A 26,453-nucleotide genomic window follows, 5' to 3' on the forward strand; every position below is an offset into this window, starting at 1 on the left:
AGAACAACAATGAAATTTGCCTCCTGTCTTTCCCCGCAGGCGAGAGTTTCGCTTCAATTACAACGTTGGCCCCTCCAATATGCGCTTGAGCGAAGGCGTGCAGCCCTTCAACAAGAGCTTCAATGACATAGAATGGGCGACAATGCTGACTTTTATCTTAGCAGCGCCGCAGCCCTTGCCTCGTGGATAGCGAAAAACACTGTTCAATTTGTGGAACTACAGCACGAAGTCACATAGCTAATGATGAGCGGCAACGTCGGTAACGTGAACGCCGGTTAACGGACGTTGGGTGAACAACTGCTCATGGAACCGAAGGCGTGTCTTAAGAGAGGTGAAGCGGACGTAGCGCAACTGCAAGGCTTGTCGCGGGTGATGCTGCGACAGAAGGTTGAGGTTGTCGATAATAGCTGGCGGTAAGGAAGACGTAGTCACCCGCAAAGCATATAGGCACGTTGTCGGACGCATCTGCTTAAACAATGGGACAGCGTCTTGTGGTCGGTACCGTCTTAAGAGTTGGCGATAACTGAGAACTAGTGCTGGATGGAACGGTCCGAGCCTGTGACAGCATCGACGTACCTGAGTGACGCTGCTGCGGGAGCTGCTCGTGATGTTCAGGCATTACCACGGCTCTTTATTACTCAATTTGATGACAGAGTACGAAATACAGTGCACGCAGCTGGGTATGCTGCGGCTGAGCAAATGGCACTTAGGAGAGCTGGCGGGCACCTTCGTCGCACACATACGCCTCCATATATGCGAGCAGCGTTGACTGATTGGAAGGGGCTGCCAATCCACCTAATTGTTTATCGTGTAGAAGGGCCACATGTCAAGGGTGACTGCTAGTTCCATTGTTTGTAGTTTTCTCGTGATGTAGTGTTTTTCACAACATTGTGCGGGATCTTCACAAGCAGCCTATAAAAACGTTGTCTTGTATTCACTTTAGAAAAGTCTTGCTTTTGTACAGTTCGACATAGGCATGCTGACTGTCTTGCACTGGTCGAGAATGTACTAGATGTGGTTCGTGAATCATTCACCCGGTGGCTGTACTTGTTTCCACAAATACTGATCTGCGCGCTGCTTGCGAAGAGCCAGTCGGCGAAATGCTACTAGAACCAGGTTTTGAATGGTGGCAACGTCGTAATACAAGTCCCTTAATTCTTCAGTGTTCTGGATCCTCCGACCGTTTGTGCGCGATTATCCTCTCGTTCGTCACAAAAACTAGTCCTCCACGCTATTTTAATCCATGCCGCTGAAGCCGGCATCGTCGATTTGGATAAGGATATGGCAGCAGACGAAGAATGGGGAAGGAAGAATTTGCCGGGATGCGTTCTCGGCATGATTGATGGCAGTAGAGCTAAGAGTGTTTTCAAGGTACCTTGCACCTACCCTAATTCTTCAGCTATTTATTAATGGAAGTGTCAAACGGCTTAAAAGGAACAACACAACAAGCCCAATCATTTGTGGTAATGTCCTGCATCGCGCTGGATAATGATCCTTCGTCAGCGTTTACTCTCTTCGCTACACTTGTAACTCCACGGTTAGTTGTAAAGCACCGGCCCCTAATAAATTGCAGCTCGAAGATTCGGAAGCTTCGGTAAAGTGTTTTGATGAATTTGCTTTATAGAGACAGAAGTGTTACGACAGTGCGCAATAGAAAGGGGAGGGGGTTAACCGAGGGGTCCGATTTTATTAGTGTTATCATAAGAAGCCAACAAACATTGACACCAAAGAGAACATAGGGGAAATTGCTTGTGGTCAATAAATGAAATAAAGAGACGATAAATTAATGTAAATGAAAGGGGATGATAAAACAACTTGCCGCAGGTGCGGAACTGTCTCACAACGTTCCCATTACGTGTGCGTTGCTCTACCAATTGAGTTACGCGGTGCCGTTTCCACATCGACTTTCTTGGGTATTTGCTTCCTAGTGGAACCTTCTGAGTGTTAGCCAGCGCCACCATTCACAAACCTTGGCGGTGGATGTGGAACATCGTTTCTGCGGCACGCGTCACGGGAACGTGATCGTTTTGGGTGAAGGTAACCAGGCCAATAAACCCACACATGCTACCTGAAGGCATCAATGGTGCCGGATCCTAGACCCTCGTTACTTTATAAACGAGAAGAACGGGGGTTAACCGAGGGGCCCAATTTTACACCCTTAAAGAATTGGTGCGAATTTTGTTGCCAGGACGCGGTATTTTCAAGCCTAGGAGACGTCTATTTTCTAGAGAAGTCAATACGCGACCATAAAAAAGACAGAAAAAACGCAGGCAACCACTCACGTGGACGCATCCTCTTCATGGGAAGAGCCACGTATCTATGCGTCGCAGCATCTCGGGGTATGTGTACCAATAAACTCGTCTGTCGTTGGGGTGCCTTCTCAACATTTGATAGGTTTTGCACTTTTCTCTTTAGTGCGCGGTTTTCAAGAATAAAACGCAGGAACAATATTGAGTCTAGCCCTACGAAGCCAGAGCCATCTCAAGCAACTGCGCTAATGTTTCTTCCTAAGAAGGACTTCGTTGTTTCACCCACTTTCTCCTTCGCTTTTAAGAACGCACATGTTCACCTGACAAGTTCGATCCGAGACTTTTTCCGCCATGCCCTTTTGGCAACGTCGACGCCATCACCGCCACTCAATACTGACGACTTCACCTAGGCAAGCCTTTTCTGACGATGTTTGCGACAAGGCGCACAGGGCTGTCTGCTTGCTTGCACATTTCTCTTTTCACTAAAACCCCTTACTATGTTTAACTTGTCTGGAGACACGCTATCGCAGCAGTGCCGCATTGTTCCAATATTGTGTCTGTCACTTTCCAAAGCTACTATGTCTAAGCAGAAGGAATACTAAATCTTTGTGTCAGCGCATCTCGGCCGTAGAAGATTACCCTGAGGTAATCATAAAGGATTTCCGTCGTTTCCTCGACCTTTGAACATGTAGGTTCACATGTAAGTAATCTGGCTCGAAAAGTGCAGAGTGACATACTGTATGTAGATCGCGTTATTTGATCAGTGCACATGCATTGCTTTTCACTTCTACAACGGAGCAATATTGCTCATCTGCCGAACAAAACCATACACTCGGATCGAGCAGGTATGCTCCTAAGTCATCGTTTTAAGTTGCTTAGTGGTTATGGTGTTGTGCTGACAAGCACAATGTCGAAGGATGTAATCCCGGCCAGAGCGGCCGCATTTCGATGGGGCCGAAATAAGGTAACACATTTCGAAATAGTTTTAGGTGCACGTTCAGTAAACTCTGCTGGTCCAAATTATTCTGGAGTCCCTCACCTAGGCATGCCTCATAACTAGATCATGGTTCTGGCCCGCAGAACTACATCCAATTATATTATTTTAGATTATGTACTGTCATATACATGTAGACCGCATAATATGATCCCTCAATGTTCGTCGGTCGATTTTTACAATGTTGATTGGGAGTAATGCGCATAGGGGAAGAGGACACATATGAAGAGAAATAATGACAGGGATGCAGCATTAGTCCTTATGGTTTCATTCCAACTTGCCCAACTTGCAATAATTCTACAGTACAACCGATTGTGCTTTCTACCATACCTTCACTTGAGGTTTCACTGGTCAATTCCCCGCGTAGGGCGGAGGAAGCCGTTGTGCTTCATATTTGACGCTAATGCGTACTTGGGATGTGTCAAGCGCTAAGCGATTTGACATTGTTTATTGGACGCTCTACAGGAGCTCTAGGCCCTAAGTGGGATCGAAGTTGGTATCGAAAATGGTCTGAACTCCGCAGGAAAAAACCGGTCTGAATTCGTGAAAATGCTTTCCGCTAAAAAAACCTGATGATACGCTAGGGCTAAACGCACTTCACAGAGCAAACAAACTATCCAACATGAGTTCTGGCCACTGCCACCGATTGCTTACGGCCAGCTGAGGCTTATGAAAAGCGTTGACGTGGCATTTAATGGCGTGAGCGTCTTTTAAAATTTGCTGTGTGCGGCTACTAGATTTTAAAAACGGCGTTAAATCATGTCATGTCGCTTTTATGCCCCGCTGGTTACGAGCGGAGTAGAATGGTATGTTGATTTATTGGTGCCCAACAGCGAAGCAACTATTAAGGACTGAAGAACTTCATATGCCTTATCACCTTTTACAAACCAGCATATAATCTAAATGTTTCTTACACTGCATAGTATTGCACTTGGCTCACTCACTGAACACAGCACACTACTACATGCACGCTTAGTCCGTTGTTTTGGTACTGTCCGTGTCCTGGGGAAGCAGATAGGACCATATTTCAGCTGTATCTCATTTACAACACGTATAGAGAGACAGTGCATCGAGAGAATCTCTGCGTCAGCCATAGCGACGCAGCATGGCGGCTACGGCTCCAAGAGCGTGAATGCAACCGGAGCGTCCACATAACTGACATCGCATTAATAAATGTTTTGCCGTCACTTACACTTTGCAAACACTGTACCGTAAACAGTATATTATCGAAAGTGACATACTGTTTTGCATGTGATCCAGTTTACCTGCGACATAACTGTGCGCCTATGAAACATATAGCTTAGAAGTTTCATAACTGTGCGCTTATGAGCATTTGGGCAATTCTTTCGTGGTATTTGCACCATGAAAATTCATCTTTCACATGTTACGATGCTCAAATCAACTTTGTTTTCTCCCCAAGCCTATGAAAGGCCTGCGCCATTCCCGAAAAGCAGGCTACCCGAAATTCCACGGATTGTGCAGAATTTCAGGCATCGCGGTAGTCTAACATAGATATCGGCAATAGGTGAAAGCTCTGTACCTTTTGCTTTTGAAGGAATTCATGTTTTGTATATATATATATATGAATGCGCTTTCTGTTTTGGCATTAGTCTTGCGATTTTCCTCTATCTCTTTTCTAGAAATTTACACACCCGGTTCTGACACTACAGAATGAAGCTCCCGCTTTACAGAGTATTTCTTTTTATCGCATGGGTGCACTTCGCCTCTTGCACAACACGTAAGTGGCCATCTTTGAGACATCTCGCCCCGCTCATCAAACGACCATTTCGTGACATATATACTTTTACAGCAAAAGCTGTATATGACTAACCTTCCGTAGGTTTTTCGGCGTCCGTCAACAGAAAAAAATTATCATTGGGCCAATGTTGGTGATAGTGCAGAACGGCTCCAAGCTCAATGGCACAGACCCCTGTGGGCTGGGTAACACGCCCTGCGAAACATTTGGCATCGGTCACGTTTGAGGAGTGTTTAATGCCTGCTTCACCTTTGCCGAGTGTCGGCCCGGCATTGCACCACCTTCGGAATCGGCCCACGTACGCAGTGTGCTTAACGCCTGCTTTACCTCCGCCGCGGGTCGACCTGATATTGCACTATCTTCGGGCCGAAACACGACGGAGGGGAGGCACACTTGTTTTCATTCGAGAGCTTTGAATGCCGTCCGCCTTCGCTGCCATTTTATCTTCACAGAGTACAATGGTTGTCAGTTTTTCTATGTGGTGTATAATTCTGTTCATGCTTTGTCTTGAGCACGCTTCCTGCAATACAGTAGATTTGAACGGAAGCCTAACTAATGAAACTTAGTTCGCAGTTTACCAATGTTCCCGAATACCGTCACTGGAAGAAGAGGAGCACGTTAAACATTATATTTTATGTAGGTTATCTTGTAAACTCTTTCAAACAGTATGCGCACCGATGACATCTAAGCACCGGATAAATCTGATTAAATAATTTGACGATAACACGAGCAGAAGAACAGCCGTCGAATAAGCTCAAGCCAGAAACCACAGGAGCTTTCATCTTCCGACACACTACTACTCTGTAAGCAATTTTCTGACGAAGTTCAAGTTTTAAGTGACATAGTTCGGATGAAGCGCGCTTTACCGTGGATATTTCGACCGCATTATTATTGCTACTTTGACCCAAGAGTAATTTTGTTCACCGTTCCATGTTAGTAGCTGATTGGTGTGATTTTATATCAACTCGTTTCCGGTGCTGCCGTTAAACTAAGGCACATGATAGTTTTTCTTTGTATGCTTTAGTGAATTATCCCACTGAAAATCCTACTGGCACGGGAGCTCCTGTTTTTAGGGGCTGTGTTGACGCCCATTATGGCCAATGCTTTGTTTAGATACTGGGAAGTTCAAAAGGTCAATTCAGTTTCCTTGTACCACCCCACTTCCGCCCATGCGTGAAGAAACGCCGCAAAAGTTGTTTACCGCGCTAAGTATTGCAGCCATCTCATCACTAAGTACTTATCGCGTAATCGTGATAGCTGTCCGTCCTTAACGTTCAAAAGCTTCAGGTGCCTTGGTTGAATTGGCAATGTGTTTGCACATAACATGAGATCATTACTGACGCGCGACAACTTAATGGCAGACACGGGAGAGGGTGTTGAGACGTTGGGTGGCACGCTGGGTGTTGGTGTTAGACTGGCCGATGAACGACAACTGGTTTTGACGGAATGGTGGAAACTTACCCTCGCTCTGTGAGAAGATTTAGTATAGAAATTTGTGGTAATTATAGCTGGTGCGGCACTGTTCATCGAGGGTGTAGGGAAAGTCCTCAACCGCTTCGTCAATTACAAGAAGCGTTCTGTAGTGATCAGACTAGTCATCTGGGCCTAGTTAATTGTTGCGTTCATGAACCTATAACGGCGGAAAGTGTGATTCCTGGGCAGCGCGTATTCTGCAGAAGAACCTCAAGGGGCTCAAATTGCCCCAAGCGTTGCATGATGGAGGAGTCACATCGAGAAGAGCCCCAAGAGAGCATCTGGTACTGAATGAGACAACAGGGTGGCGTCTAGGGCAGAGGTTTTGCAGTCCTAGAGGGCTTTGCTAAAGCTGCTGTCCAGGTAATGTCTTGGTTATCTGGTAGATCAGTCGAGGCGTGTTATCAAAGAACGTGACGCGCCAGAGCTTTGAGAAAGGTGCAATCTTAGATGTTCAGAGGTAGAGGAAACGACGGAGGCCTATCGTTGTGATTAACTGAGGTTAATCTTCGAGGGCCAAGATGGGGTCATACAAAATTTGAATCCCTTCTGCTGAGTCATGGTAGCCTACCAATGTTACGTATGGTGCCCCAGGTATGTTAAGTACATTCAAGAATGATGTTTGGGCATCAAGGGGATCGAACAACAGGCGATGAAGCTGCTTCCGGACTTGAGCTTTCTAAGAGGAAACCAGTATTTAGGCGAGATAGATGAAGCACAAGTCCAGGATGCGGACGACTTAATCACTAAAGCATTGGAAGGTTTTTGCACCCCTTGCCTACTCGCACGAACCAAAGGACATGATTGCGTTATCTGAGACGTTGTCCAGGTTGGCAGGAATTTCCAATTGCACCTTGACCAGGTGAAGCATAAAGAACGAATGTCAGCCGCGTAATGGAGGGCGAAGTCCTGCACGTGACAGACGGAGAAGCTTTCTGAAATGGTGCAGGAGTTGATAGCACGCAAAGCCCTGCATTGTGGCCAGCTATCGGTCTTCTTCGATAATAGATGAAGCGGTGATGCCCGTGGTCCCTCTGAGCGGCGTGCAATTGCTACGTGCACACAGGATAGAATATTAGCTTGGTTCATGTAAAGATGATCCGGACGTAGGCGGACGGGCGCGGAAGAAAATCGTAGGGCTCGTGCTGGGTTATTTCTTGTGGACAAACTTATCACGCAGTTCCCATGGAAACTCGCTGAGCTAAGTAGGGTCAGGAAATTCGGTGAGGTTGGCTTAGCACGGCAATCAATTTTTCACGGTGAGCATCTTACCGCTGGGTTGATTGGTGATCTTATTGACACGTGTACTTGTTTGTCTTTATTGGACGAGACGTTTCACTGCCTAACAAATGTTATCGCTCAACACAGGACGCGCCTACATGTATTGGAATTTTCTAGAATGTTATGGATGATTGTATCCGCTGTCTGTTGTCGCCGAACCTTGTGTAATATGATTGCATGTGTGCGCGATTCGAATGATGTAGAACTTTGTGAAACGCACGCGGGTCCCAGCGGTTACTGTGGAAAATTTCACGACTGATGTACAAAAGCCGACGTGCTTGACCCACTGATCAGATTTTCGACGATCGCCGACTGTATTCTCTGCTATTGTTGCGTTGTGTAGCCTGTTTTGGGGGGCACAGATTCCCCCAATAAATATTAGTTTTGTCTTTCACAGTATTGCTACTGTGTTGTTCAAGGTCACCACCACGTGACATCCGGTGGAGGTGCTTTGCGTTCACGTACCGGACGCCCGTACGCGGAAGATGCGGGCTTCCGCCCGTACGCGGAAGCCCGCACGCGGAAGACAACACCAACGTCGCCAATAACCAGCGAGGTAGCCGCAGGCTGCAAGGGCGGTCCCCGGAGCGCGGACTTTCGCGTGAGACGACCAGGAAGATCGTCGCCGAGTCAACCCCAATGGCAGCCCCAGCGTCCCCCATTTTGCTGCAGCAGCCCAGCGAGCCTCCGACGTTCCGCGGTTCAACATTCGAGGACCCGGGAACCTTGCTTGAGACATACGAGAGGGTCGCTGCTTTTATCAGCTGGAACAGTGACGACAAACTTCGACATGTCTTTTTTGCCTTGGAAGACGCCGCCAGAACATGGATCCAGAACAGAGAAGCCACCTTAACGACATGGGGCCTGTTCCGAAGCGGCTTCCTGCAGACATTCGCAAGCGTCGTACGCCAAGAACGAGCCCAAGCACTACTAGCCACCCGAGTGCAGCTGCCTAATGAGACCACCGCGATCTTTACAGAAGAGATGAGCCGTCTTCCGCCACGCCGACCCGGAAATGTCCGAGGAGAAAAAAAACCGCTTTCTGATGTGGGGCGTCAAGCAAGAACTTTTCGCCGAACTTATTCGTGACCCGCGGACGACTGTAGCTGAGTTTTCTGCAGAGGCATCGACGATCGAGAAAACTCCAGAAATACACACCCGGCAATATAACCGCTAGGGGCTCACGCCGCAGTACGCCATCCAAGGACTGGGTTCCGACGACTTTCAAGAGACAATCATTGCCATTGTACGCAAAGAACTGCGCAAGGTCCTGCCTTCGTCGCAGCCTCAAGTAGCCTCGATCGCCGACATCGTAAAAGATGAGGTTCAGCGATCGCTTGGAGTTCCTGAGGTGCAACCTCAATTACCGCAGCCCCAGCCAGAAGCGATCACCTACGAAGCCCTGGCACACCGTCAAGGCCCCCCTCCGCGACCGCGCCAGGGCCCTGTAACGCCGCAAATCCGTCGTCCGCCGTCGCCGCCGCCGCCGCCGCCGCCAGCACGTCCACCCGTCGCCCAGCGCACCTACGCGAGGAAGACGGGCATTTGGCGAGCCCCCGACCACCGCCCCCTCTGCTATCACTGCGGAGAAGCCGTTCATGTGTACCGCCGATGCCCATACCCCGACTTGGGACTAAGAGGGTTAGCCGTCAACGCGTGGCGTCCACGTCTTGGGGAGCGCCCACGTGACATCGCCGTTTATCTAGCCGCCACTCAGTGGAATTCTCGACGACCGTCCCGTTCGCCGTCACCAGGCCGCTACCTGTCGCCGCAGCGCCGTCCATACACTGACCCAGCCCTTGCCCGGTCCATGAGCCCATATCCGGAAAACTAAAAGAAGCAACCGATGGGGATGCGGTTACTGTTCGTCGAACTGACGAAGATCCTCCGCCGCCGACGAAGACGCCGAAAAGACTATCTCGACGACATAGCGACGACACACCGCCGTCCCGACGAAGTCTGGCAGAAAAGAACACGCTGATGAAAGACGACCTGACGTCGCGACGTTCCAGCCACAGGTCAACGCGACGCAGCCGTGATCCAACGCCAAGACCTAATTGAAACACAAGAGAAAGAACCACCGTCCTCGACGTGCCTCTCGACGGCCACGCAGTCACCGTCATAGTCGACACAGGGGCCGAGAACTCCGTGCGGTCCGATAAGGTAGAAGAAACCGAGCTACGTGGAAGGCCTGCTGTTGCTGCATCTAACCCCGGCACTTCAAGCTAGGAAATTGCGAGGGGTGATGGGCACTTAAGCTGTTCTCGTGTAACTGTCCTTTTTACTAATGCAAGAAACCTACTAAACAAATATAACTCCTTATCATCCGCAATAGACACACTTTCTGCTCATATCATTGCACTGACCGAGACCTGGCTGCATGATAACGTTCAAGATGTGGAAATCTTCCAAGATGCATACCGTTTCTGTATTTATCGCTGTGACAGAGATGCGCGCCGTGGTGGCGGTGTGCTCGTCGCTGTCTCTAAAGATTTTTTATCATCGCGCATTGACGTCAACACTAACCTGGAAATCATCTGGGTGTCTTTAATAATTGACCATCAAAATATAGTGATTGGCATTTGTTACCGTCCTCCCACATACACTGATTCTTTTGTCCCGGAACTCCATGACAGTATTAATGACATTTTCTCACGTTTTCCTTTATCTCCCATATTTTTATTCGGCGACTTTAACTTTCCTAACATAATCTGGAACACAGAACCAGCTGCTGTGTCACCGTTTTCCTCTCAAGCTCACGATTTTTTAGAACCATGCTGTACGTTTTCATTATCGCAGTTAACCACTCAAGCTACTAGAATCACGCCTGTCTCAGCCAACACCCTTGATCTAATCCTTACAACTAGACCTGACCTTGTTTCTAGTATTTCTTATTTCCCAGGCATAAGCGACCACTCGTTACTTTCCTTTTCTATTGATGCACACGTTCCAAAAAACAGCAAAATACGCAAGACAGTTCGTGACTATGCTAGAGCTAATTTTGAGGCAATCAACAAAGAATTAGCAGGTTTCACCAACACATTTCTGACTAACTTTGATGAACGTTCCATTCAACATAACTGGGACATGTTTTCAACAAAAGTAAACAAATTAATTGAAAAATACATCCCTGTTCGTATTATCACGTGTAATCCTCGAACACCATGGTATAACTCTCATATCAAACGGCTTTCTAATCGAAAGAAACGTCTCTATCGCTTGGCCAAATTATCATCCTCAAACTCACGCTGGACGGCCTATAAAACAGCATCTGATACTTACATTGCAGCATTAAAGGAAGCTAAAGATAATTTCATGTCGAATACCTTACCCCAACTTCTGAATTCTAATGTTCGAAAGTTTTGGCGTATGATTAACCCCTGTCTTGATAACTCCATTGCCTTGGTAAACGCAGCTAGCAACCCCGTCCCACCTAACCAATGTGCTACTATCCTTAATGACACCTTCTCAAGAAATTTCTCCGTAGCTACAAATACTAATCTTCCAGACACTTTTCGTTACAGTTACCCATTCATGCCTCCCATTATTGTTGACACGGCTGGAATTACGAAACTCATCAATAACTTAGAGCACCATTCCTCCCCTGGTTATGATTCTATTGATTGCAAATTTCTTAAAAATACTTGTGTTTACAGCTCAATCATACTAACAAAAATATTTCAGCAATCACTTGACACATCAACTCTTCCAACCCAATGGAAAATTGGGAAGGTGGATTCCAATATTCAAATCGGGCAACAAAAGTTCACCATGTAATTATCGACTCATTTCCATTACTAGCACATGCTGCAAACTCTTAGAACATATTATATACTCGAACCTTGTCGCCTTTCTCGAATCTAACTCCTTTTTCTTACCAGCTCAACATGGCTTCCGGAAATCATTTTCGTGTGAAACGCAGCTCATATCATTTACTCATAAACTGCACCGCATTCTTAATCGTTCTTCGTTAGCTGACTGTATTTATTTAGATTTTTCTAAAGCATTCGACAGGGTCTCCCACATAATTCTTTTTCATAAACTTAGTCGACTTAATATCGATAATAGTCTTTATTTGTGGATCAAAGATTTCCTTTAAATTCGTTCCCAATTTGTTGTAGCCAACGAACTTTCTTTTAACCAATGTCCTGTTCAATCTGGAGTCCCACAAGGATACGTATTAGGCCCCCATCTTTTTCTGATTTTCATTAATGACCTTCCTTCTTTAGTTTCTTCTCATATTCATCTTTTCGCTGACGACTGCGTTATTTTCCGTCAAATAGTTACTGATAACGATGCTAACATTCTCCAGTCAGATTTAAATTCTATATCTCACTGGTGCAATACTTGGCTAATGGAATTAAATATTAACAAATGTAAAGTGATGCGTAACTCTCGCGCATCCAGCAGTCCTGGTCCATATTACCTGAACAACTCTCCTTTAGGCGCGGTTTCCTCCTATAAGTATTTAGGCGTTCATATCACTTCTAATCTAAGTTGGTCTCTGCATATTGAGAAGATCAATAACAACGCTAACCGCATGTTAGGTTACTTACGCCATAACTTTTCTGCAGCCCCTTCGCCTTCAAAGCTCTTATTATATAAAACACTCATTCGATCTAAATTAGAATACGCCACTCCAGTCTGGGATCCAAGCATGAACAATTTGGTTGCCTTACTAGAAATGGTGCAGAACCGCTCTATTCGCTTCATCTGTTCCTGTTATAACACCACTGCTAGTATAACTTCTATGAAATCTGATATATTTCTTCGATCCCCAGCATCCCGCCGAAAACATTTTCGCTTGAACTTTCTCCATCGGCTTTACTATCACCCTACCATCCGTGACGAATTCATTCTTCAGCCACATTATATATCTAACCGTGTTGACCATCGCTTTAAGGTTGGTATCGAGCCATGTCATACTAAAACCTTTCTTTACTCTTTTTCACCTCGAACCTCACAGGATTGGAATCCCCTTTCTTCCGACATTGTTTCTATCAATGATAATACCCGATTTAAACATGCCTTAGCTAACATTGTATATTTAGGATTTACCGTACCTTAGCATGCTTTGTGATATTATGTTTATTACGTTCATTATTCTTTTGGTATTATTATGTTACTATGCACTGTGCTTATCGTCTACCCACTCCCCTCTGTAATGCTTCGGCCCTGAGGGTAAAATAAATAAATAAAATAAATAAATAACATTAGTGGACACATCGCCGCCCAGTTGAAGACGGTTAAGACTGCATGGGAGGGCCCTCAAATTCGGACCGCTGAAGGACCCCTCATTACGCCGACTGGAATCTGCACGGCAAGAATTACCGTTCTTGACCGGACTTACCCTGCCACCTTCAATATCCTCCAACAGTGTTGACGAGACGTCATTCTCGGCATGGACTTCCTGAACCAACATGACGCAATCATCGACCTGAAGTCGAAATCGAAAACGCTGTGGGAAGATCAAGCGATACCGCCTGAGAGCTCTCGTAGTCACCACACCTTGAGTGCGCTCGAGGATCAAGTGAGCATCCCGCCGCGCTCCAGCATTATTAATTCGTCGGCACCGAATCACGCGCTAACGTAGAGAGAATCATCGAGGGCGACCAACATCTACTGCTCGACAGTGAAATTTGCGTCGCTAGAGGGATCGCTCGGCTCCACGGGGGGAAAGCGGAAGTGATGCTAACCAACTTCAGCCAAGCGTTCAAGCACATCAGCAAGGGCATTTGTCCTCTAAGGTTCTGCCGCCTCTACCCCGCAGACCATAGTCCCCGAACCAGACTTCGACGTAAATCCAAGTCTCCCCATGAGGAAGCAGCAACAGCTCAAAATCTCCGACGATACAAGGACTCCTTTTCGACGTCATCGAGGATTCGACAAACACCAGTTGCAAAGCATCGCATAAAAACTGAAGAGTGCACTCAACCACTCCACCAGAGCCCTTACCGAGTTTCGACGCGAGTACGTGCAGCTATTAGGCAACAACTCGACGAAATGCTCCGCGACGACATCAACCAGCCTTCGAAAAGCCCGTGGGCATCTCCTGTTGTCCTGGTGAACTCAGGCCCACCAAACCTTCTCCACGAAAGCATTGTCCTAGCCTTTTGTTAGCCTATTTGATAAGAAAAACCACTCAATATACACAATGCTTTTCGCTTTCTAACAGAGGTCCCTCCTGAAAATGAGAGGAGCGTTTCATTGGCCTCTTCAAAAATGATGCGGGTTAACGCCTGGTGCTTCCGTCTCTGGTTAAGTAATTTATCGTCAGCAGATTGGAATAATAACAGTTTGTATTAGTTTTACGTTACAAGCATCATATAAGCGTGTTCTCTGTCACTATCCTAACCTTTCTGTATATTACCAAAAATATATTCGTTCATTAACCAACCGACCAAACAGCAACCACGGAGTTATGAAAAACCCGGTACTCTAGGCTCGCCTTGAAATCGTCGTTATTGCAGACCAGTAGGAAAAGTATGCATGGCTTTAGCTGCTCTGGCGAACTTGCCCACATTCCAGTGAATGCACTATCTATCAATGAACCGCGATATATCAGTTAAGCTGCTGCCTGTGTGATGAATTGTCACACGGTATACCAGTATATTTCTAAAGCAGGATTTCAACATTACTTCTACAGCAAAGCTATGTGGGCTAGTTCATGGAGGATTGTGTCCATGTGTACACACAAAACTATCATCCTCAGGATTGTCTCCAGCGTGCTGGTCTTCTTCCATAGCTACGTCGTAGGCACCCCGTGGCGCTACCGCGTGAACGCGCCCCTGCCACTGCTGCCGCGTTCGTCATCGTCATTCAGAAATAAATTATTTATTAAGTATGTAATTAAGAAACACAAAGACGTAACCAATTTTACAGCGACACAGTCAAGGGCCAGTTTCCCCGGTATCACGTCTGTGAGCAGACACAAAACATGGGCCGATAAAGAAGATCGCACAATGCCGGGCCGACCCATGGCGCAGGTGAAGCAGGCGTTAAGTGCTCCCCAAACATGGGCCGATCCCGAAGATAGTGCAATTTCGGGCCGACCCACGGCGGATATGATGCAGGCGTTAAGCACTCCCCATACGATGGCCCATACGCAATATAGTGCAATACCGGGCCGACCTGCGGAAGAAGTGAAGCAGGCGTTAAGCACTCCCCACATATGCGCGAATCGCGAAGACGGTGTAATGCCGGGCTAACCTGCGGCGGTTCAGTAGTTAGCCATTAAGGAGCCAACATAGGCAGTTTAGCTGGTCATCCTTCGTCACAAAGTGGAAAGGCGCTGAGCTTTTTTTATCCCTACGTGCCTATATCACTTAACAAGCTTCTTGGAGCTAGGCAGGACTACGTTTGGGAAAGCCAAATAATATGGAAGGATCAAAGTTTTAGGAGGGCATTTGCATACCCATAAAATAGGTCATAACCCTCGTTGGAGGAGCTCCCAAATAATGAAAAACCATGCAGTGCATAGTTTTATTAATCTGTAGTCTCTTAAAGCACGCCATTGGTGACAGGGAATGCGAAATGCAGTCATGGGCGACTCGTGTGAGAGGTCCTGGGAATTCACAGCTAAATGAATGAGTCATCTAAACCCAGACAGACAATTATTGCTTGGAAGAAGCCTGCATCTTACAACGGTCTTCATAACAGTTACCATACAATTAAGAGAGAGGCTAGGCAAAGAAGACGCAGCAATTGATTTGTTGTTGTTTCTTGCAGCTTGCAAGGATTCCTGCCTACGGGAATGGTGCACAGCACTTAAGGATCCAGCAACCAACAAAGCAATTAGTGCTGCCGCTGTTGATCCAGAGATTCTGGCGGTTTTGGAGGAGAGAGAGAAAAGCAAGTAATACCTATGTACATATTAACGACATGCATTACGACGCTCGGTAGCAGAAGTCTGACAGAAATCTTTCGTTTATGAGTAAAATGTGGAAACAGTTATGCTCGATGGCTGTGGACGCCTGTCCGGCGTCTAACTGTTGCATAGGACTTCAACTACTCGAGGCCGCCGCCTGTCAGTCTAAAAGTGAGGTACAGGCTTAGCAGTTCCAAGCAGATCATTGCAATGTGCCCCTTCGCATGACGTGCCAGTCACATAACCAAAGTAATATTTACATAAACAAAGCTCAAGATTGGCCTTTACTTGAATGCCGCCGTGCACTGTCATAACTGTTGTGCCTCTGGAAAAGAAGTTCATTAAAACACTTTGTCATGGTGTCCGAATCCTTGAGCGGAACTTTAATACGAGCGGGTGCTTTACAACTAACCGTGAAGTTACAAGTTTAGCGAGGACAGCAAACGCTGACCAAGGATGATTGTCCAACGCTAGGCTGGAGATTGGCGCTAGTACTTGGACTTGGTGTCCTGCGGGTCGCTTTAGCATTTTGGAACTTGTATTTAATAAACCGCTTAGAAATTGCTTGAGGTGCAGGGTGGCTTGAAAACACCCTCACCTGTACTACCGTCAACTGTAGACAACGACGTATCCCAGCAGTTGCTCTCTTCCCCATCATTCGTCTGCTCTGGTATGCTCATTCAGATGACCAATCTGGCTTCAGCGGTGCGGATGAAAATGACACCAAGTACTGGCTTGCGGCTAACCAGAGTGTAGGCCTATACTGACGGTGCGATGATGTAACGACACTGCAGAACCTTAGCATCTATCTCGCAGGTATAGTGAAAGAATGAAAAGATTTGCATGCCGGTGTTGTCAGCATGCAAGACGTGCTTCGTAGGAGTATTTCGCCGAATTGCTTTTCGCAAGCTGCACGCAGATCAGCATTCGGTGGAGCAAGCACCGCCACTGGGTGAATGATTCGCGAGCTTCATCAAAGACATTGACAACCAGTTCAAAACAGTCCACATGTGCATGTGGCAGTGCACCAAATAAAGAATGTTGTGAAAACAATACTAGACAGCGTGTTTTACATGCTGCTTACAAAGAGCCCCCACATTGTGGTGGAAAATACTACTCTGTGTCAAAGCCACAAATAATGGTACAAGCAGCCACCCTTGATACGTGGCCCTCCTTCACACGCTTTGTCCACTTCCGATCAGTCAACGCTGCTCGTATAGATCAAAGGGTTTTTGTGTGACGAAGATGCCCGCCAGATCTCGTTACTGTCATTCGCTCAGCCGCAGCAGACACACCAACCTGCTCTGCATCTCGTACTCACTCACCATCAGCCAAATGAGAATAAAGAGGCATGGGTTTTCCTGAACATTGCGAGTAGCTCCCCGTAGTGGCGCCTCTCAGTTCTGTCGATGCAATCACAGGCTGGGACCGTTCTATGCAGCGCTATCTCTCAGTTACCGCGAAATTGTAAGTCTGTACCGTCACAAGACGTTTCCCATTGTTTTACCAGATGCCTTCGACGACAGGCCTCTATGCTTCGCGGTTCATTACATCGGTCATACCACCAGTTATTACAGTTAATCTGTATACCTCTACCGCCCAAGCAAATTTTCTGGTCGTTGGCATGGTTAGCAATAAACTCCCCATATGTGTGCCGATCCCGGAGATAGTGCAATGTCGGGCCGACACGCGGCGGAGCTGAAGCAGACGTTAAGCGCTCTCCATACGTTGACCGATCTCGAAGATAGTCGAGTGCCTTGCCGACCCGCGACGGAGGTGAAGCAGGCATTAGCCCTCCTCATACGTGGGTCAATGCCGAAGATAGTGCAACACCGGCACGACCCGCGGCGGATGTGCAATTCGCCAATAAGGGGTTCCCATACGCAGCTTCGCTGGTCGTCGTTCTGCATATAGTGGAACGGCACCGAGTTTTATCGGCACAGTCAATCTCCCGGCGCAGCATCACTCGCCACAAGACTTGATACATTTGCTCTACGTCCATTTTATCGCTTTTGACACCCGCCCTCCGTGACCTGAGCGGCAGCTATTCGCTGAACGTCCATTAACCGGTGTACACGTTTCTAACGTCACCCCTCACCACCACCGATGTGACATCGTTTTGTAGCTAAAAGGAGTAAGGAAAAGTGGATGTCTCATTTCACGAGGAAAGTGCTGCGGAGCGTTGAACTGCATTTCACTATCGTCGCCCCACTCCAAACTCATCGCCACCCGGTATTTAAAATCAAAGTAAAAGAAAGTTGGAGGGGAGGGGGCCAAGCGCGCTCTTGCTTGAAGCAATAACGGTCATAAAAGCAAAAAAAATGAAAAGGGGTGTGAAACGACCCAGAGCAGTAATTTAGGAGAGCAAGCCAATTGGAAAAAGAACAGTTTGGCACGGTAACCACTGGCGTGCTAAAGGTCTGGTGAGGGAGCACAGAAAGCACTCGAGCAGATCGTTTATTTTTGACATTAGTTGATAAAAGAATAAGAGGGTGAGTGACAAATGACCGGCACTGGAAATGCCCGATCCTTGTGAGAAGGCCTCTAGGTGAAGGTTGACAGGAGCAGGTTGAGGTGACAGGTATGAAGGCAAGCTGGAGTCAGTAAACGGGGATGTGAAATGAAGTAAAAATAATTACAGAGGGAAAGCGATGACCGCCAGGTGCGGAAACAAAGGCCAATCGGGAAGTCATCGCAGAAGAAGTACCCGAGCCCATACGTACGCCCAACCGGCCGGCGGAACCAATAAGGCTCAACATGAAACAGGATTATCAAAGAAGAAAAACAATTGTAGGGTATATCAGAAATCAAAGTAGGCACTTCCCATTCCAGGCATGTAGTAAATGGTGAGAGAAGAGTAGAGGTGATGTGAAAGAAAAGTATGCAAAAAGACAAGAAAAGTGAAAAGGAAATAACAGGGATGAAGAGAAAAAGGAAAAGGAAAGGGAGAAACAAGAGTAAGAAAGAAAGAAAGAGAGTGAGGAAAAGGAACAGAAAACGAAAAAAGACAATTATCTAAATGTAAATATGTCAACCTCGGGTAACCGGTCACCCGTGGCAAGCAGGACTAAAAGCACTTGATCGGGTATATACAAGTCCGTGCAGGGTCTATGGAAAGGAATGGAGAAGGTGAAAGCAACGGCTAAAATTTATGTGGCAAGCGCCACGACATCGGCCTTGCAGTGACTATCCCAATCCAGGAGGAATGGGCTATGCGCCGTTGAAATACATTTGACCATCGTCGCCCATCCAATATCATTAAAACTCTCGCTGAAGGTGCTCGCGAATTCGTTCTCGTGCATATTTCAGGGACCACGCTTGTAATGGAAGCAAACCATTGTGTCTTGTCTGGGAAAGACTAGACGCAACCTTTCATTGTTCTTTCGCACAGTAAGCGTTCAGCATGGCGACCCTTCAGTTGTGTTTACGGCACGCGTTATCATTGACGATGCACTATACATCATCCTGCTTATTGTGATTTTTTCATGACTCTGATGACATTTTAGACGATTGGGTTTTTCTGCCGCGCCTCAATACCAACATCCCCTGTGCAGGTAATGATGCGAGATTTGACAATCTCAGAAGTCGACGTTACCCACATTTTCTGTAAAATTCTCGCTAGAAAGATAGCAACATTTGTGCCAACACCTGAGCGCTTCTGCGTTTGTGCTGGAGCAGCTTCTACAACGCAAATGCACTGTTTTCACCATCTCGACCTCCTCCTCACTGTGATGGCTGTTCTGCTAGCATTCGCGTCCGAGCACTGTTTCCATCATACAGCACAGTGTGGAGGAGCTAACTGTGCTAACAGAGCTAACCGGCTTCCGTGCTTCTTACACTCCTTCGAGTCAAGTGCCCTATTGATGTGGAAGCCACTAACGACATGGAAAGCATAGACTAGCCGAATGAAAATCTGCCCGCCAGCAACTCTAAGCTGAGTGTTATATCTACAAATAATACGGTGTCTACAGATGAGTTTGGTCCCTCTATCACTGAAACTTTCAATCAATCAATCAATCAATCAATCAATCAATCAATCAATCAATCAATCAATCAATCAATTCATCTTTATTTCTCGACACAAATGCAATATAGTAGGTATGTCCGCGAGGCGTGGGAAAAGGAAACACGTATGTTTCCTGACAGGGCCTTCGCCTCGGGAGTACACATCAGACAGCATATGCACTAAATGAAATACAGTGCAATCATATGATACCATATAAGTAGCACAATACATGTTATAATACATAGGGAGCACGAGCAAATATACACTTGAGATAAGTTATAATGAACGGAATAACACACAAATAGTAACAAGTCATACGAAGTAGTGCAATACGATGGTGCCACTATATAAATATGTATATAAAGGGATGAACGCACTGCATACATGCACTACATACAACGCTGAACTTCATTACCTATTACACACAGGTCAAGCACCAAATAAAATCAGATAGGATCGGGTATTTTGAACAACAGTAGTTTTATTTTCTTTTATTAATGCCAAATAGTTTTACTGTTGAGAGCGTGATCAATTATAGAAGGATGTCTGTTACAAAGGGATATTATTTGATTATGAATTCTTTGGGTACCATAGTTGGTCCGGGGTCTATGTCCAACTAAAATATTCGTACGTAAATTATGGAAGAAACTGTAAAGCTCGGCGTAAGCTAATATTTTTAGAATCTGGAATATCCAGCTGTCTGGTACAGATATTGAAAAACATACTAAATGCAAAGCACTCTTTTGGAGTGCGAAGAGCCGGTCCGAGTCATTCTTGTTGCCTAATCCTCAAACTAAATGACAGTTTCCGAAGGTGTGAATGAATTAGTGAAAAATACAATTGTTTCTTCAAAAGCATCGGTATAAGATGTTTCAGCCGGTACATCAAGCCTATGGACCAAGATACCTTCAAACGTACATAGTTGACATGGTCGGGCCAACTTAAATCTGATTTGAAGCAAACCCCACGGAATCGACAGCCATTTGTTAACAGGATTTCCGGATTGTTGATGCGCAATTTGAGATTGTGGTGTATAGGTTTATTTTACGGAGTGAAAATCATATATTTTGTTTTGTTTACATTAGGTGCTATTTCATTATTATTAAGCCACACATACAACTCGCTAAGCCAGGCATTAGCTTGTGAGTCCAGCAAGGCAAGATCAGGTCCGGAAAAGAACGCATTTGTATCGTCTGCATAAATAACGATATCTGGGGTTAAAAGCATACTTACAATATCATTTATGTAGATAATAAAGAGCAAAGGACCAAGAATTGATTCCTGAGGAACACCATATATTATATTGCTGGTCTCAGACCGAGTTTCGCGAAGTTGTGTGTACTGTTTTCTTCCAACCAAGTTATTTTCTACAAGTTTGCCGGACAGTCCCCGAATACCGTATATTTCTAGATTTTTTTAGTAGTATGTCATGTTTAATGGAATCAAACGCTTGTTGAATATCAATAAAAATACTAAGAGTATACAGCTTCTTTTAAAAGTTCTTAATATCTAATAGAGCTGTTTTAATTGATTTTCCCATTTGATATCCGTACTGCTGTTTACAAATTACGTTTTTATCCTTTAAAAAGCAGTCGATTCTATTGTAAATTACTCTCTCAGCAATTTTAGAAAAAGAAGTGGCAATAGAAAGATTGGTGTATAATTGTTAAAATCGTTTTTGTTACCACCTTTAAAAACCCCTATAACACGTGCAAGTGACAATCTGTCGGGGAATATGCCAGTAAGAAGCATTCTGTTACTTTATATGTAAGTGGACTGACAATAAAATCAATAGCCGCTTTGATCGGAATGGGACTCATGCCGTCGTCGTCAGGCGAACAATCGTTTTTAACGCTTTTATTAGGTCTGTAATATCTTCTTCAGATGTAGGCGCTAGAAACAACGAATCACTGTAAGTTGGAAAAATATACCAGTGTATAGACTTCGATGACTGTACACATTCAGAGTTATTGATAGCGCCGGCATCCAAGAAGTGCTTGTTAAACTGGTTGGCAAGAAATTGGCCAGAGCAAACAGTTCGATTTATGAATAACTCAGAAGGCAAAGATGCTTTTCTTCTGGATACAAGTTTATTAAATTCTTGCCAAACCAATTTGGGGTTGTGCATTACTAATGAAAACTTGTTTTCGTAATAATCGTACCTTGCTTTCTTGAGGTAGATATTGAGCCTGTTGCGAATTTTTTTTAATTCTACGCGATGATAAAGCTTTTTGTTTTTAGGAACCGAGATAATAATCGATTTTTTTTATTAATACGCTTATACAAATCTTTCGTAATCCTTGCCTTTTTCGCTTTTCTGTGCTTTTTGACAAAAACGTGTGGAAATGCCTGGTCATAATTATGGAGGATTTTTTCTAAGAACACATCATACGCCTTGGACGGATTCGTTTCTCTGTACACCTCAGCCCAGTTAGTCTCAGCTATCAAAGAACAAAATCTGGCCACGTTGAACTCATTCACGATTAGTCGCTTATAATTGCTTTCACTCAAATGTTCTTTAGTGGAAATTGTGCAAAAATGTAAAATAATTACCCCGGATGAGATGATGTCTGAGGGAAAACTTGTAGAACACAAGTCGATTAACGTTTCAGAATGCACTGTAACTCGCGTGGGACAATCAATGACATTTTCACAACCGTATAAGAGTGTTAATTCAAGAAACTTCACCTGGTTAGAGTTATTTTTCTTGAGATTAATATTTAGATCGCCAAAGATAATTGTTTACCATTTCTTAATGCTTGGGCGTTCAAGAAAAGACTGTATGAATGCAAAAACTATGTCTATTATGCTACTAAGGGGACGGTATATTAGAAGTATCGTGACATTGTGGTGTAATATGGCGACAGCCTCACGATCTTCCTGCAAGACAGTGTAATCAAACAAAACATCATAGGACAGACTTTCCTTAACATATAAAGTAACTCCTCCTCCACGTTTATCTTCTCTGAACACAGAAATGTTCTCGTAGCCCGGAAACCGCGTAACATCGGCATCAGAGGAGTACCAAGTTTCGGAAAAACCAATAATGTCAAATGTGCAACTTATTTGCTGAAGATCGGCTTCAATTTCATGTACTTTGTTTCGCAGACTTTGTGCGTTGAGGTGATATAGAAGTGCTTGTTCAGAAGAATAATTATTGCTGCTTATCAAGTTATGAACTGAATTCGGTGTAAAATAGGATCCCATGATAGTGACAGGTTGCAAACAAGTGTGCAAGCGGTGCGTCTGCACTGGCCCAACCATTTTTTCAAGATCACTTTCACAAACAATCCGTATCGCTCGAGTGCCTTGCTGTTTCTTTGCGAAAACCTTTCCCTGAGAACACAACACAAAAGTGTAGTTCAGTTCGTGTGCCTTAGCCTTAGCAAGAAGGCTCTTATTCATGGCAGTAAGGTTATCGAAAAAATGTAAAGCGCTTGCGCACTCCTTCAGTTTATCCCGTTTTGCCAGCCACGCTGCTTTCACCGTTCGCCTGGAAAATCGAATTGGCTTGATCGGTAGCTCGTTCTGGCGCGGCGGGAGGTGATGCACACTGACAACGTCACTATCTGACAAGGGCGGGAGATCTAGCTTCTGCGCAAGGTTGTTAATTTGGTCCAATAGGTTTTTTTCTGTGTGAATGGTAAGCCATGAATTTCCATGTCCTCGCGCCTAGTGTACTGTTGAAGATCGTTCAGTTCGTTAGTTAGTTTTTCAACAGTTTTTTGGTCTTGGCTGTTTTGAAGAGTTTGACTCTCCCGCGAAGCTTTTCGATTTCGCTGTCATGTTTGGATGACGTCTGCAGTAGTCCGTCAAACTTGTCCGACATGTGGTGAACAGAGTTCTCTACGGCAGTTACTGTCTCTCTTAAGATTCCCAATTCTCAGACTTTGGTGGTAAGGATAACCAAACTCTTACTTATTTGTGCTAGTTGCTTATCTATGTCAATGGGTAAAGTAGAGGGCATTTGGTGCGACCCTTGAGCATTACGAGAAAGCCGACATGTCGGGCATCTTATATTGTTTTAGCTTCCTCATCTTTGGTTTTGAAAACGCAATCGCTCATGCCAGCACATTTGCCCAGGTGGTAGCATTGAGCGCACTCAGACCATGTCAGAACTTGTTCACCTTTGACGAAATCTGCGTAATACGAGAGGCAGGTATCGGTTACCTCGGAGGCCATTTCTAACACTCAGCGTGAGAGAACAAACAACCGAACAACAAACATATATATATATGGACGTAAGCCAGTATCACCGCCGCCGGAGGGACACGCTTCCACTGCTGCCCGCGCTGTGCCTTCGGAGCTGTTAGACCTATTCAGATTTCCCTTCTTCTATGCATCTCAGAATAATTGAGTTCTTTTGATGTCACGCAACTTTCTCTGCACCACATATCAGCTGTTGCGCACAACGAAAACAGTGCTTAATACCTGCCACTGTGGCAAGGCCAGTATCGCATATCTGCCACCGCGCGCCACAACGAGCAAGTCAGTGGCACATTTCTCCGTTATGTTAGTTCACCTTAGTGTAGTCCATGGATGTCTCTTCTTGTCCTCGTTACACGCAAGCTTGTTTCAGCTCCAACTAACTATGAGCGAAAAAGGAGCATCAGCGTCGACTGCACCTGAGTGGCCCTTTCCTTCTGGCGCGCTTATGTGGCTGTCAGTCGTTGCTAACGCGATTGATCTCTTTTCCAAAGTACTCCCCATGTATGAATGAGTTTACTGCTTCGTACTGCGATCGCCTCCCGCAAAGTTTGCCTGCGTACAACGAACCACTCATTCTCGTTTTTATTCCCCAAGGTAATCGTAGCGAAGGCGACGAGCCCTGGCGAAGCACAAAAAGTTCAATGTTTGGCACATCATTTCTGGTCGCGCTCGAACTCGGTGTTCGGTTCGTGTCCACCGAGTTCGCCTTTCGGTAATCCCATAAGATAGACCACTTAACACAAGGAACAGTCATGCTACAGGGAGATTGCGATACCTAGCCCATAAATGCTTATCGCCGTCAAGCGATAAATCCGTGGTCAAAACTGGTTAGATGTCTAATTGGGTCTGATGCAAGCGTACATGTTTACGTCAAGAAGAAGTGAGCTGGTACGCTGGAATGACGAAAGCGGTCACGCAAAGAAGATGATGGTGTGAATACAGCGTTTTGAAGACGGTAAGACCTCATTCGACTACATAAGCTCCTTTTACATCATCAGAGTGGGTGAGTCAAACGGCACATGCTCCTTGCGTTTACGTGCGTAATGCGACCGATCAAGTGTACGTGCAGCTCACTGTAACTGCGCACTCTCACACTGTAATTGGTCACTATAAGGAAACAAATACTTAAAATAAATATTTCTATGATGTTGCGTAAACAACCTTAAAATTTCACCCACTGTGTTTGTGTGGGCCACATAAGGGCTTGTTTTGAAGATGTAGCAATCCCACGCGCCCCTGCATTGCCCAGGGCCACAACCATCTCTTGGCCAAGAGCAGCGAAAATATCTTACATGGAACTAGCGTGACACGCGAACCACTGCTGATGACTTTACGTCGAATGCAAATTTGATGATTGTAATAAAGCAATGCCGAGGATACCTAATACTGTGACAACGTTATGAAAATGTGAACAAAATACATGAAACCCTCACAACAAGCATGAACATCATTTAGTTCACTGCAGCTCCTAACACTTGTATTTTGTTTTGCATGACCCCAAGACAGCCTAAAAAATCTTCTGACAGGCAGAACACCTGTCATATTCTAACCAGTTAACGGATCGTTCCACTCAAGCACATTGTAATATGTTATGAAATCGACTAAATTATAATTCTAGCAAAGCTCATTTCCTCTATGTTCCTACAAGGAATATGTGGTGTATGCGTCTTAACAATGGAAAGCACCGACAGAGCGCCATTCTCCTAGTCACTGACGGGTTTCGATAATTTCGCATGAAGCCTTTTACACAGAGATATGGCCTTGGGGCTTTGCCTGGTTGACGTTTACTTTGGCTAGTAGGAAGTTCTTAGCTAATGCTCGCGTTGCTTCGTCACTAAACGCGTGGAAGGACATCACAATAATTTTTGTCGTTAGAAATGTGCAAGCATTTCTTGAATCAAATCCTGAGGGTGAAGATGTGTACGCTGAATATTCCTCAAAAGGCTTCATAAAACAGGCAGCTTTCGTAGATCTCATTATTCTGCCGTTGATCGCGCCCACCATGAGGGCCGGTATTTCATGCGCCAGACTACTTGGTAGAACAAAAGCTATGCAGTAGTTAGGTACGTGATTGTCAATGTAAGCCAATATCCCGAAGAAGGAGCAAACGAAAGAAGGAGAAGAACAACCCAATTAACGTTTCCCGTGCTGACTCCGGCACCGCGACCAGCGACCGACCACGAAAACGGCCACAAAAGCTGAAATTCGCTATTCGCTTTAGGGTACCTTGCGCCTTTGTTGAGCGCGGCATAAATGTGTTCATATTGGGCAACATCGTCCGGCTCAGGAAACTTGGAAGCAGCTGTGTAGTCGGGGTTCGGTTTGGGCGGGCACAGCAGGTCCGTCTCACTCGCTGTCGGATTTTCGTGTACGAAGATACTTCACATGAAACGACGCGCCACAACAACCGCAGGCCAACATACCCTCCTCCGCTTAAATGTGAAAGCTGCCTTGCCCGATCTCGTTTCCCGTTGATATAAAAGGCTCGTCTGCATTCAAAAGACCCCAACCAAATATATCACCCCACCGGTCACCCAATTGGAGCTTCCAGCCTGCGCTCGTAAACTACTACTTTTATCATGTTTTAGTCCCTTCTGTCCCAGTTTCGAACGAACTTC

General features: G+C 45.6%; 1 protein-coding gene across 6 annotated transcripts in view; it reads left to right on the forward strand.

Annotated features, from left to right (window-relative positions):
* LOC142576553 (uncharacterized) overlaps nucleotides 1–26,453 on the forward strand; it is an 85,162-nt gene that overhangs the window by 39,800 nt on the left and 18,909 nt on the right. For 5 of the 6 annotated variants that reach the window (XM_075686720.1, XM_075686724.1, XM_075686719.1 and 2 more), the window contains 2 exons: nucleotides 4,884–4,981; nucleotides 15,482–15,604. In XM_075686720.1, the coding sequence (XP_075542835.1) occupies nucleotides 4,915–4,981; nucleotides 15,482–15,604 (190 nt within the window). In that variant the 5' untranslated portion in view covers nucleotides 4,884–4,914. Of the gene's footprint in view, nucleotides 1–2,884; nucleotides 2,950–4,883; nucleotides 4,982–15,481; nucleotides 15,605–26,453 lie in introns of those variants that run through there. The other variant, XM_075686723.1, reaches the window with a different exon arrangement.

The sequence above is a fragment of the Dermacentor variabilis genome, chromosome 3, assembly GCF_050947875.1.
Source record: "Dermacentor variabilis isolate Ectoservices chromosome 3, ASM5094787v1, whole genome shotgun sequence".
Lineage (NCBI taxonomy): Eukaryota > Metazoa > Arthropoda > Arachnida > Ixodida > Ixodidae > Dermacentor > Dermacentor variabilis.